Source organism: Brachyhypopomus gauderio, chromosome 14 (assembly GCF_052324685.1).
Source record: "Brachyhypopomus gauderio isolate BG-103 chromosome 14, BGAUD_0.2, whole genome shotgun sequence".
Classification (NCBI taxonomy): Eukaryota; Metazoa; Chordata; class Actinopteri; order Gymnotiformes; family Hypopomidae; genus Brachyhypopomus; species Brachyhypopomus gauderio.
The window spans coordinates 506,130-520,254 of record NC_135224.1 but is presented as its reverse complement, the minus strand read 5'-3'; the positions used below and the strand labels follow the sequence as shown (position 1 = coordinate 520,254).

At 39.7% G+C, this 14,125-nt stretch overlaps 1 protein-coding gene across 1 annotated transcript in view; it reads right to left on the bottom strand.

Moving 5' to 3' along the window:
• LOC143475433 (uncharacterized) overlaps positions 1–14,125 on the bottom strand; it is a 156,660-nt gene that overhangs the window by 24,995 nt on the left and 117,540 nt on the right. Inside the window, exons 16-21 of the mRNA XM_076973291.1 lie at positions 10,678–10,839; positions 9,419–9,592; positions 8,610–8,783; positions 8,242–8,415; positions 7,785–7,958; positions 2,568–2,744 (exon numbers count right to left, since the gene is read on the bottom strand). Of these exons, the coding sequence (XP_076829406.1) occupies positions 2,568–2,744; positions 7,785–7,958; positions 8,242–8,415; positions 8,610–8,783; positions 9,419–9,592; positions 10,678–10,839 (1,035 nt within the window). The remainder of the gene's footprint in view (positions 1–2,567; positions 2,745–7,784; positions 7,959–8,241; positions 8,416–8,609; positions 8,784–9,418; positions 9,593–10,677; positions 10,840–14,125) is intronic.

Here is a 14,125-nt window from a genome sequence, read left to right as displayed (position 1 = left end):
TATCCGGATATCGATGTGAAACACGATAAATTAAGATTAAAATACAGAAATGTAATGTCCCTCTGAACAGCAGCACGTTCATTTGTTTTGTTTTTTACTGTGTAATGAATCCAGAATAATTCCAAATATTTTGCAGGTTTATTCAACAATAGATGAAATCTAAAATTAGATAACATGTGTACAAGTAATAATAGTGCAAACATTTTGTGCGGTGCAAGGCTGTTCTCTCAACATTTAGTAATAATAAATAATAATAAAACAAATTAATAAATACATAAGTAAATAATAGAAAGGTTAAAAAATAAATGAAATAAAATACAAACAAAACAAACAAAAGCTCTCTTTTCTGGTAATAGCACAAACTTATTATAGCTAGATCTCAGCATCACAGAAGCAACATAGCCAACAAAAAAGCACAAAAACTTGCAGTTTTTTCTAAAAGTTAGGTATACTCTGTAAAATGCTGTTTGTCCATACAACCTTAAAAAAAGACATTAAAAGTATTTATTTAAAGTTGATTAAACACTTGGCTTGGCTGTGCTAATTTTTTTCCGGACTAACTAGGTTTATACTTTCGCGAGTGTCTGTAGCACACGACTCCGCACACCAGAGGTGGGGACTCGAGTCACATGACTTGGACTCGAGTCAGACTCGAGTCATTAATATTAAGACTTTTGACTTGACTTGAAAAAATATTCAGAGACTTAGACTTGACTTGGACTTTTACACCAATAACTTGGGACTTGAATTGGACTTGAACCTGTTTACTTGCAAAGACTTGATTTTTTTTTACCCCAAATCTAAATTTTAAAACGCATATTAATATTTATAAAGTGCGCCCCATTAATTTCATTTCCGTCCTTCTGACGCAGACCGGCGTTACACCAGATTCTGTGAGCGTCGAGTTTTGTGACCACAGGGGGAGCTATTTCACAGTTTCTGTTCAGAGGCACAAACGCTTTACGAATGCTACGTAAACTACGCTGTTGCACTTTCTTTACTCGTTTTGTTGGTGTCCACGAGCCAAAATATGACAGATGTTTATATTTACATTTATCGTCTCTTAATTACATAAATGTACTTAAACAAGATTTACCATCCCCTCACCATTGCAGCCAACATAGAAATCATGAATGGGATGTAGGCCTACAGGTGAGCCTTTTTAACTGGGGTCACCAATTCTGACGGCAGCCATCAGAATATGTGACCCCACTGAATCCCCAGGTAACAATAGTAGCCTACACCGTGACCCCACAATAACAGAAAACAATGAAAAAATAACCCTAACCTTTTATTAGTCTATATTTAAACATTTTATCCAAATGTTTAGAATAACCATTCATAATGACAGCATCTTGCTTACGATGAAGCTTGCTATTTTCGTGTAAAATGATGTAACGAAACATTCTTGTTTAAGTACATTTATGTAATTAAGAGAAGATAAAATGTAAATGATCTGTCATCTTTTGGCTGGCGGACACCAACAAAATGAGTAAAGAAACGCATCAGCGTAGCATTTGTAAAGCGCTGGTGCCTGTAAAAAAGACTCGAAAGGACTTGAAATTTCTAGTTTGAGACTTGGGACTTGACGGTTGCTTGTCTTGACTCGAGACTTGACTTGAGTTGACTGTCTTTGCTTGAGACTTGACTCGGGACTTGAGGATAAAGACTTGGACTTACTTGAGACTTGCAAAATACTGACTTGGTCCCACCTCTGCCGCACACCTCGTGCGAACCTCCGAACGGCATATGTATAAACCAGGCTTAAAATTGCGTGTCTGATGAGCGTGTTCACCTCGCTCTGCCTCTTGCCTACTTATATCACGTGATCATAGTCTGCAGCGCGAAGAGCTCCCTCTATTGCTGGACATGGATAATGCACGCAGGTGATGCAATTTCAGTTTGCTGTTATTCAAGGCGTTATTGTGGCTCTTTCGATGTGTTTACCATGAAACCTCATATCGCGATAACAATAAAAATACAATTAATCGTGCAGCCCTAATACACACTCTCACAAACACACAACCACATACACACTCTCACACACACAACCACATACACACAACCACATACACACTTACACACACATTTTCACATTTTCCAAATTAGAGTTTCACACATCACACATGTGGCATCCACACAACTGCTTTGTACTCAAAGATGTCTCATAACCAATAAACATGGGGTTGGAGACTCCAAGGGCCACCAGGCCACCACTACAATATCTTCTCTTCTTCAGAGACTGTGGTGAGGTTGTTTTTAGTGTCTTAATTCTTTTCCTTATCAGTATGTGTTTTATCTCTTTTCACCCATCTTATCTGTGATCTATTTCCTGTTTTCATTTAATCATTCTTTTATTTTATTGTTTACTTGTTTGTGTCCTTGTCTTATATTTACTCATGCTGATTCTATGTGCAGCACATTGGTCAATGCAAGTTTTTAAAAGATTCCATACTTACTGTTATTGAACACTGGGGAAAACACAGATTATCTGTACATGAACATTTTCTGTACATAAACCTTTTTCCAGTACTGTATTCTTTACATTTGCTCAAATGAATGCTCACTTCAGTTTCTGCAGTTTAGAGTTTGGATCCTTTTGTATATCAGCAAGCAGCTTCACTCCTGAGTCTCCAGGGTCGTTTCCTCTCAGATCCAGATCTGTCAGGTGTGATGAGGGGTTTGAGTTCAGAGCTGAAGCCAGAGCTTCATATCCTTCTTCTGTTACACTGCAGTCTGAAAGTCTAAAAGACAAAAGGTCTCAATCATAACAAATGTGTGTATCTGAAAATAGATTCATATGTTTAAAATTTAGAGCCCCAAAGTCCTGTAAACTAAAACATGCTCAGAGACACTAGGTCTCTGTGATGTTGGTATAACATTATCTGCAAATATAATAAAATAGTAAAAAATAGAAAATGATATAGCTATGGGAACAAATTTATTGCGGTCTTAAAGACTGAGAATATGACTCTGGCTAATGTACAAACAGCACAATTCCACAACATAAAACCAAATATTTCTAGTAGTAATTTGACTAGTAGCTTAATTACTTTTGCAAGTTATGTATCACAGTTTTGATTTTGCTCATAAAATAAAATGCTATTCTAGATAGGCCTTTAGAAAGGTTGTAAATAACATTCAGTAAAAACCCCACAGTACTTTTAGCACATGTGAAACTGTTTTACAGTTAGGTCCATATATATTTGGACAGAGAATATTTTTCTAATTTTGGTTCTGTATATTACCACAATAAATTTAACAAAACAATTCAGATGCAGTTGAAGTTCAGACTTTCAGCATTAATTTAGGGGATAAACATGTGAGGAACTAAAGCATTGTTAATCACTTCATTTCAGGGGCTCAAAAATAATTGGACAATTTAAATAACTGTCACAGTACGGCGGTCTACAGTGGCAGATGTCCTGTAATTGTTGCGTTGCGTCCCTCAGGTGGGCAGAGCCCGTGATCCGTCTCACCTGAGGGTCGTTTGTTTGTCTATATATGTCTTGTCTATGTACCAGTTGACCGCTGGTCATTGTATCCTTAATTTGGATCAAGTCACGGGTTTTTGGTTTGTGCACTTTCTATATTTAACCATCCTGTTTCCCTGAGACTTGGCGTGATCGCTTCCATTTTATTTCGCTCACCCTGCCCATCACAGAATAACCAGCCACTTTCGGAAGCCGCCAGTCTCCTTTTCTTTCTCCTTTGTTCGTGGTCATGTCTCGTGGTAAGTGTTTGTCTGCGTGGTGTTTGTTTGTTGTATGTAGTTGAAGAGCCCCGCTGTGCTTAAATGTGTGTGTGTAGCACGGCGGTGACCAGGGCAGTGGGCCCACAGCTCTTCGTGTTGTGTGTGTGTGTGTGTGTGTGAATGGACATGCGGATCAGTGTGCGTTGCTCGCTTGTGTTAATTGTTAAATGTTTTGTGTGTGACGCGGTCGCCGCTCGTCATGGTCGCCTCGCTCCCCGTGTGTCTAGTGTTTTATGTGGGGAGCGACTGCGAACTTGAGCAGCACGTCACCATTGTTTATGTGTAGATATGGGTCCCGTTCCTTTGCCTTTTGCACCGTGTGTTTGTCTAGTCTTTGCGTGTTTTTGTCCTAGCGTGCTTGTGAATTGTTTTGTGTGAATTACACGCATGCTCCTCCCCTTAAATGTATGTTTGGGGAGGACCGGCTGTGGTCCCGTGCCACGGGGTATGGCACGGAGGGCGTCGCTCCTGAAGGAGATCCTGACCCAAGGTAGGGGGATCAGGGTAAGCGCACACATGTGTGTTTTGTGTTGGTGTGTGTGTGTGTGTGTGTGCATTTGTGTTTTCTGTGCAGGTGCTTCTCCCTGGCGGTGGATCGTGGGGTTCCTGGACCTTGTGGGGATCTCCACCGGGCAGAAGCCCCCTTATGTTGTGGTGTGACCGGAGCCCGGTCATAAAGAGCCCCTCCCTAGAGGGCTGGGGCCCCCAGATGTTTGGGGACCATGGGGCTCCTGCTGAGGATGGAGATCCTTCCTCCTGCCCGGGGTGACCAGGAGGCCCTTGGGGCTGTTCCCCAGCCCGCGACGGGGGTGCTCTGGGCCTCAGTCTCTAGCGCTCCTGGGTTGGGTGGAGGAGTCCACCTCGTAAAGGGAGCCCCCGGCTGGGGCTGACTCCCCAGGAGGCTGGGGTGGCCCCTAGCAGAAGGCAGGTGTCAGCTCCCGGAGGAGGTAGGTCCAGGAGGTGATGTAGCCACGCCCCAGGAAGGTAACCTGCACACACATACACCTTGGACAGATAAGGAGCCGAAGCTCCTCGTCCTCACACTTGTAGGACTAAGCGGCTGAATTCCGGTTAGGACATGAAGGCCCTGTGACCGACCGGGGCGTGGTTTTGTGTTGTTGACGGCCCAGTCGGTCCAGGGTCCCGCCCAGGGAGGTGAGCTAACTTGTGTTTTTTGTTATATGTTTCAGCTCCAGGACTACAGGCTTAGGGTTAGGGTACCTGTCTTGTCCCTACCTTCCTGCTCCTTTGTAGTGACTTGGACATTTTTTTTGAACTTACTTAATCACATTTAAAATAGTTTTATTAGATGCAGCACAATATAACTAAAAAAAGATGCCTCAATTGTCAAATTTTATCAAGCCATTCCAAAGATATTCACATTTAAATCGGCCCTTTTTTATGCAATTAACCTAAAACGAAAGGACATCTTGTGATCAAGAAATGTGCGCTAGTTTCATAGTTGCCAGGTTCACGGTTTTCACGCCAAATTGGGCTTGTTTGAAAATCCAGCCGCGGGTTAAAATTCTGGGGTGGCGGGGTGCGGTTTTTTGGGCTACTTTAGAGGTGGGCCACCGCGGGAGTTACAAGTCAACACAAAGAATCGATCGCGATATAATACTTAATTTGTCTCCATTTTAACCCTTATATGGTCCAAGGGTCTGTGGGACCCATTTTGAAAAAATTTGCTTAAAAACAATTATACAATTGTATAATTGTATAATTAGACCCATACTTGAGTAAAAGTACAAGTACTCTATAAAAAAATTGACTTGAGTAGCAGTTGAAGTGTTCTTTAAAAACTTTACTTAAGTAGAAGTACAGAAGTATTCAGCATTTTTTGTACTTAAGTATTGCAAGTAGTTTATTCTAAAATTTATTACTCAAGTACTGAAAGTAAAAAGTACAAGTATTGTGTTTTGAATTAATTAAAGAAAGCCGTCAAAGTTTGATTATCAATTGTTTTTATATATCACTTACAAATCAAAGATGTCAAAGACCACAAATACGAGTGTTCTGTATGTACAAACAAGTAGCAACTTAACTGGGCTTAACACTTCATACACAAAAACCAGATAACACATGTCCCGATACGTCGTAGGTTTGACGCAGAAGTACAAATTCGCCTTAATTTAGCTGAGAAAACGAGGTGTATTTTGGATGTAAAATCCGTCCGTCTGATTCTGATTCTAAGGGTGAGTCTACTGCCCTGCGTTTACCCTAAATGCCCTTACCCTATAAAAACACTACACTATAAAAATGGGCACATGATTAGTCAGCATGAAGAGAGACACGGCTTACTGTTGCTAAAAACACAACTCAGCGTCACATCGCCTTTATGATTGCCAGCTAATGTTAAGTGAATACTGCAGCGCGTCATGAACATAATTAGGTTAGTTAGCTAATATATCTAACCTAACTAGCGCTTACTGACAGCTAAAGCTGGTGGGTCTTCTGTGCGTAATATTTGTAACTTACATTGATGTTTCTTCAAGTTCGAAGGTGAATGTTTGAAGGCCAATATTGAACCCTCTTTAGGGAGGCAGAGATGGCACTTCATCCTATAGGAATTTACTTTCACTCCAAACGCAAACACTGTCTCTACGGCCAGGGTGGTCTCCTCCCTCATTGTCACCACCACAATCACTCGATGTTGATGGTGTGGAAGGTGCCAATATATTAAAACGCCAACAAGCTTATTATGCAGCACTTCTGCTGTTACCAAACACGGTACCATCTCTTTTAATGAGATAAAAAGCGAATTATTTGGAATAATTTCGAGTATACGTGCATTTGTATAAATATGTAAATTAAGCTGAAGGTGCTGGAAAATACTGAAAATGAACCTTCAAAGTTCCGTACAAGTGCATGAATTCCACCTTGTAACTTCGCACACACAAAAATCAAGAGGTGCACGACCTCGCGTCGCGACCGCGTGCATGGCTAACGCGCATGGGCGGAGCCACCGTGATTGCACCATTTTTGCCACGCGGACCCTTGCGGCAGTTACAACGTGTCAAGTGAACCTAGATTACGAAGCTCAAGTGTTCAGTGAAGGCAGCAGCAGAGTTAACGAGACGCGACCGGAGCATGCGCAGTTTTCATAAGACAGCCTGATCGCTTGACCCGGTGACAGCGCCAGCTAACATGTTTATAATTGTAACGAGTAACTATACAGCACGTAAAAAATGTATCGGTGTAAAAGTATTAAATGGATGGAAAATATGTAGTGAAGTAAAAGTGGAAGTAGGAGAAAAAAATAATACTCCAGTAAAGTACAGATACAGCATTTTAGTACTTAAGTACAGTAGTGAAGTAGTTCTACTTTGTTACTATACAACTCTGATTATAACAAACCAATTGCCCACACCTGCCATGAAATAGTCAATTTTGAGTCAATTATCCAATTACTTTTGGTCCCTTTGGAGCTGAAACTCCTAAACCCTTCATTTAGTTTTAATGTGGATACCCTCATTCAAGCTGAAAGTCTGGACTTTGTGTCAGTGTCCAAATATATATGAACCTAAATGTTTATCATCATTTACACTAACATCACTTACACTACCATCATTTAACTGTGAGAGTGAAACTGGACAGAAATTAGGTGGAATTATGGATGAACATTCAAACCCACACTTTACTTCTTATTCTGTACAGCTGCATTGCAATGCCGTTGTATAAACATTGTATATGTTTAAAGCATTGTCCAAATGAAAAGACTGTAACTTAATATACATGGAATTATAATTTTTAAGACTATCAGCCCTGGTGTATCAGTAATTAAAAACAGATTACACAAGAAAACTGCTTTACGACGGACTTTTCAGCCTCTAACACGTCATTAAGCGGGGACTCACTAATACTGTTTGCGCTTGAAAAAAGGAGAAATATTTAATCTTGTTTATTTTATTTTAACTTTTATGAAATTTTATTTTAATTTCAATTTGTAGAGGAAGAAGTTTATTAAAAGTTCATGCTTACATAATGCATGTTAAGAGTTATAATAAAACATTTCAAAATGTTAACTTACTTGAGTTTTTCTAGAGTGCAATCTGAATTCTTTAGGAGACTAGAGATCTGCTTCACTCCTGAGTCTCCTACTTTATTGCCACTCAGATCCAGCTCTGTCAGGTGTGCTGGGTTTGTTTCTAGAGCTGAAGCCAGAGCAGCACAGCCCTCCTCTGATATAAGGCACTTACCCAGCCTGCAGAGATAATGAGGAAACAGAAATGATATAACCTCCCTTATAGATAGAGGGCCTGTAACAGAATATTGTGCATCTATGCTAAAGCATTATTAAACTGAACATTGACACATCTCGCAGGTTCTGAACATTTCCTTGTGCATTACCAGGATTACATACTACCAGCATGTCCTGCCCTTATTACATGCAGTGTTTTGTCAAAGAAAATGCATATAAATCATTTATGTGTTCCTGGGGAGGTTGTAATTGTTGCAGAATTACGCCACTTGTGCTAGTACGTCACCTAATTTTTTTGAGCCGACACTGTGGTTGTTTCAGCCCTTCAGAGAGCTGCTTCAATCCTGAGTTCTGCAGGTCATTGTTGCTCAGATCCAACTCTCTCAGGTGGGAGAACTTGGAGATGAGAACTTCAGCCAGAGCTGAACAGCCTTCTTCCAGTAAACCACATTTATTAATCCTAATTTCACAAAATAATGCAGAAGATAAAGGGTTAAAAACTCAATCTAGAGATCAATACCATGAAAGACTCAACAACTATGAAGCCCAGAAGTACAATAAAAACACAAGACCAGACCATGCGTTTACATCATGAAGAAAATATATGTCTGGGTTTAGGAGAATTAACCCTTACTCCAAGACAAGTGAGCTTACACCAGAATCTCCAGTTTACAGTGTGGATTCCTCAGTGCTGCAGTGAGGTGCTGCACTCCTGAATCCTGTAGGCTGTTGTTGCTCAGTTCCAGCTTTTTCAATGTGCAGTGGCCCAGGTTGAGAACACTGGCTAGAGGCGAACAACTTTCTGCTGTTAAATGACATTTGTTGATCCTAAATGCAAAACATAAAATTAGATGAAGTGCATCTTCAAACTTTATAAATAGTACTTATTCTGGATAAATAGCTTTAATTTTTGTTGCGTGTTATGGTATTATTGTATACAAGTGCGGCTCTGAGAACTTTATTGTAATTGTGTGAATTTCTACCTAAATTAATTATGTAAATTATCTAAATAAAATTCTCATTAAATGGATCAAACTTTTTACAACTTGTCGAATAGAAAAAAGCTTGTTTTTTGCATAAACATTAACAAGCAGTGTCAAACAGAAACATGTCCAAAATGATATCCACCCACTTTATTAGAAACACTTCCACTGCATCAATAATCAGAAACTGGCCATTTAAGAAGATTTGGTCCTTGATGGCTAACATGCATAGTGCATAGCAACAGATTTGCGATAATCTAACACCATACACATGTTAGAGGCAGAACTGTTTTATGAGAACAGTGTAACATTTCTCCACAAAGTGACCAGTGTTATTTAACCAAATGAAGTCCTGGGAAGGTGGAAGATGATTAATGATGACATCACTGTGTTTAGCTGCATTTCTTAAGTAAGAATGGTACAATAATATTTGTAGTTCTCTATTTAAGACCTAGTTAACAAAATAAGAGGAATATTAACTTTAGAATTTGTATCTTCAAGTGTAAATCCTCCAATAAACAACATAGTGGTTTCACTCCTGATTCTCCCTGTATTTTCCCACTCAGATCCATCTCTCTCAGCAGTAAGGGGTTTGATCCTAGAGCTTTAGTCAGAGAAGCACAGACTTCCTCTGCAGCAGGACTCTTCAACAGTCTGTAGAGAGAAGAACGTAGAAACATGAAGAAAATACTAATACTCCAGGTTCAGACATGTAACTGGAAAATGTAACATGGAAAATTAGATCATAAGAGTTAGGGTAGAATTAGAGGTTGGGGTCCATTGATCATCTGTCATTCTCTTCCTTTTAAATAACACATTTCCTCTGTAGCATGACTATTCACCAGTCTGTAGACAGAAGTAACAACATTCTGTGACAAGGGACAAGTGCAACACATAACGGTAACAAGACAAGTGACAGGTGCGACAAATGAACACACACAGAACCACACCCACAAACACATATGACCACAAACACACACACACACACACACATACACATACACAGAACCACACGCACACACAGAACCACACCCACACACACACACACAGAACCACACCCACAAACACAGATGAACCAGAGGAAGAAGTCAGGGACAAACCGTGACACATTCTTGTCACTAGCAATTTTGTACTAACTATATCTCCCACCCCTTTAGTATTATACTTAGAAATAAAACATCTAACAGAACATTAAAACTGTTGTCAAAAGGACATGGTTGCTCTTTTTTATGTTACTGGGGCAGTCCTAGGCCATGACTGAAGTGCCCTTGGGCAAGGTACTTAACCCCAACTACTCCCCGTGCCAGGCTAGGGCTTCCCACCACTCTGGGCAAGTGTGATCCACAGCACCATATTGCTCACTAATTCTAATTTAACTTTTGTTTAAAATTGGCATATAACAACAAGATGGTTATCAGAAATGTATCCTATAACACAGCAGGTATTATGTAAAATATAACATGTATATACCTGTCTGTAAGACATCACATAACATTTAGTTGGTTGTATCATAATTTAAAATCTAGCTGGTTTTCTGTGGCATGACTCCACAGCCACCGGCATTATAATTTTCAATTTTCCTATACAAAGTAACATCTTTAAATTGTCTTTATCTTATATTCGTTAAAAAAAAACTGGAAAGGTAAATATTGTTTACCGTAGATGTTCCAATTTAAATTGTGGATCTTTTTGTATCTCAGTGAGCTGCTTCACTCCTGAGTCTCTTAGTTCAAACTCACCTCAGTGTTTTCAGTTTGTGTATCTCAGTGAGTTTCTTCACTCCTGAGTCTCCAGGGTCGTTTCCTCTCAGATCCAGATCTGTCAGGTGTGATGAGGGGTTTGATTTCAGAGCTGAAGACAGAGCTTCATATCCTTCCTCTGATACACTGCAGTCTGAAAGTCTAAACAAAGCAGGAAAATCTGTCATGATGTCTAAGACTGTACATGAAACTCGTTGTAAATTGTGGTGTTTTGCTGGTAGAAACATGGGCCATTGTAGTTATCGGAGTAATTTTACTGTTCCAAACACACCGAGTAATATGTGACTGGTCTCAGAACTGCTGTGGAATCATCAAATGTGGGTAAAATCAATCCCTGATGGTTCCACAGTCACACCCCTATCAATCATAGTGACACTAGCCAATCACAGGTTCATGCATCAGAAGCAGCTATGCTCAGTGTTCCTCCGCCCCCTGATGTTACATGAGTTCCAGTGTGAAATATTGCGGTGACTGGCTAACAGCCCTCGGCCTCCATGGGTGCCAGATGTTGTATGATGAGACATTTACCTGACAGGTGCGAATTGGAAATGACTACATTTGAGAGATACATTAGGGACAACCCTCTTGGGAAGGGAACTGTATGAATGAAATGTATGAATGAGTTTATGATTCTTCCCATAAAACGTTATCATGCAGGGTTATGATACAGCAGGCTACACAATGAAACTATCATAGCTTCAATAAAGTACAGCCATTAACCAGGTACTCCCGTCTGCCATTTGGTGAATAATCACAAACTATGAGTAAGGCCAATCCAGCCTGACACCTTTCACCATGGACAACTCCAGAAAAGAACACAGGAGCTGCAACATGACAATAACTATATCAAAATATAGCCGCAAGCGGCAATTGGCGGGTTCACACACGAATAGGCCTCTTGGCCTCAATAGGCAGAGGCCCAAAAGGTCCTTTAGACTCTAAATGTGAAAAGAAGCTGTTTGAGTGGAAAAAAATGCACAAATAAATTAATGTGCAAAAAAAGGTTCAATTGGGGCACTAAAGGCCCAAAAGGATCAAAATAATGTGTATTGGGAAATTGAGTCAGATCACAGAACTAAATCACATGCTGAGATCAGCTTTGTGTGTGTTTGTGTGGTATTTCATGTGAGCAATAGTTTTCAGTCAGTTTCGGTGTTTGGCCACTAGATGGAGCCCAAGTACTACCATACTGATATCTCATTAATCTCAGTAATGCAATGACATTTTGGTGAATTAAAAGGTTCATTTCCGGTCAGGCAGTGCACTTTTTGTTATAAGATGTAATTGCAATGTTATAGAACTTATTGATCTGGATCATACAAGACCAATTAATTGTCTGTATTCTGCATAACAAGATTGCAGCATGAGTTTTTATGTTTTCTTAGGTTTTTGGGTACTGTAGCGCCCCCGACAGGCCAATTTAAACCAAACTTGGACATCAGGATATAAAAGCCATTCAAATTGGGAGTTGATTGCATACATGGTTTATGAGTTATAGCAATATAGGTCATAAATGGCATGGCCACAATGATATAATGGGTAAATGGACCAATCAGAAAAATAAAAATCCAAAATTCTTTTAATCACTTTTTACCTACAGAGTCTACTGATTATGCTTATAGCAATTTTTCCATAATTGGATCAAATTCCTATGACTAGTTTGTAAATAGCTATTTTCAAACAATTGATGAATGTGACAAAAGTATGCATTTTTTAATAGGACTTGTAATTGCAAAGTTGTCAGGTCTACTGCAAGGAATAAAAATAAACAAGTTGCATGTTCCTAAGTGAAAATTTGGAGGAGTTATGCATGATTTTCACAAATAGCGCCACCTAGTGGCCAAATGTTTCAAAACTGCACAGCAAGACACATAGTCCTGAGATATGCACACTGGTGAGGTTTCATGTTGTTTGGCCAATGGTAAGTCTGTCAAATGGCCAATTAATAAAAAAAAAAATTTATTGGCTCATGGCGGCCATGTTTTTTGAGTGATGATGTCATCATTGTGTGTCTTGATATCACTTGGGCCCCTGATGATGCCTGTAAAGTTTTGGCTTGATGTGACTAATGGTTTCTGAGAAACAGTTTTTCCCATGTTATAGCGCCCCCTATTGGACAATCGTGGCCAGCTTTGACCTGTGACCTCGGAGTCATGTGGCCTAACAACTGTTAAAATTTTATGAAGATCGGTCAAAGCGTTGCTGAGATATGGCTGTTTAAGTAAATTTGGCCACGCCTCGGAGCTATTGATTGACATGTGACAGCCAGACTATATGCAAATCTCAAAATGTTTTTAAGCAACTTTGATAATGAGATTCTCCTGAGTATTTTGACACCAAGGTTGTGGCGATCCGATAAAAAACCAGGGACTAGTATAAAAAACTAGGTTTTGCATATTATGCAAATTAGCCAAAAATCTAAGTAGGCGGAGCTTAATGGTTCTTGAGGCTTTTTTGTTTGGCTTGAGCCAAGGAATCCATCAGAAGTGGAATTTTGTTTCTAGGCCCTACAGTTTGGGAGATATGGACCAAAACGCAAAATGGTGCGCTATAGCGCCACCATCAGGCCAATGTGGGTCTCTGTGCTTTAGCACGGTCTCGCAAAGAGACTACACCATCCTGCCAAGTTTGGTCTCCCTGGGCCTTACGGTCTAGGCTGCAGTATGCGTTTTATCAGTAGAAAAATAATAATAAGAAAGAAAGAAAGAAAAAACCCGACAATAACAATAGGTTTCCCACACTGTGTGTGTGAACCCTAAAAAGAAAGAAAGAAAAAACCCGACAATAACAATAGGTTTCCCACACTGTGTGTGTGAACCCTAATAATATAACTATAACAATAACTATATCAAACAACACAACTATAAACAAACACTATATCAAAAAAATATAGCCGCAAGCGGCGATTGGCGGGTTCACACAAAAAAAGGCAAAAAAGCCCAAAGGGTCTTTTAGACCAACAAATTGGCCTCTTGGCCTCAATAGGCAAAAAGAAGCCCAATAGGTCCTTTAGACCCAAAAGTGAATAGAAGCTGTTTGAGTGGAAAAAATGCATAAGTAAATCAATGTGACAAAACATTCAATTCAACTGAGGCACTAAAGGCCCAAAAGGATCAAAATAATGTGTATTGGCAAAATGATTCAGATCACAGAACTAAATCACATGCTGAGATCAGCTTTGTGTGTGTTTGTGTGGTGTTTCATGTGAGCAATAGTTTTCAGTCAGTTCTGGTGTTTGGCCACTAGATGGAGCCCAAGTACTACCATACTGATATCTCATTAATCTCAGAAATGAAATAGGATATTTTGGTGAAATAAAAGGTTCATTTCTGGTCAGGCAGTGCACTTTTTGTTATGAGATGCAATTGCAATGTTATAGACCTCATTGATCTGAATCATACAAGCCCCATTACTTGTCTGTATTCTC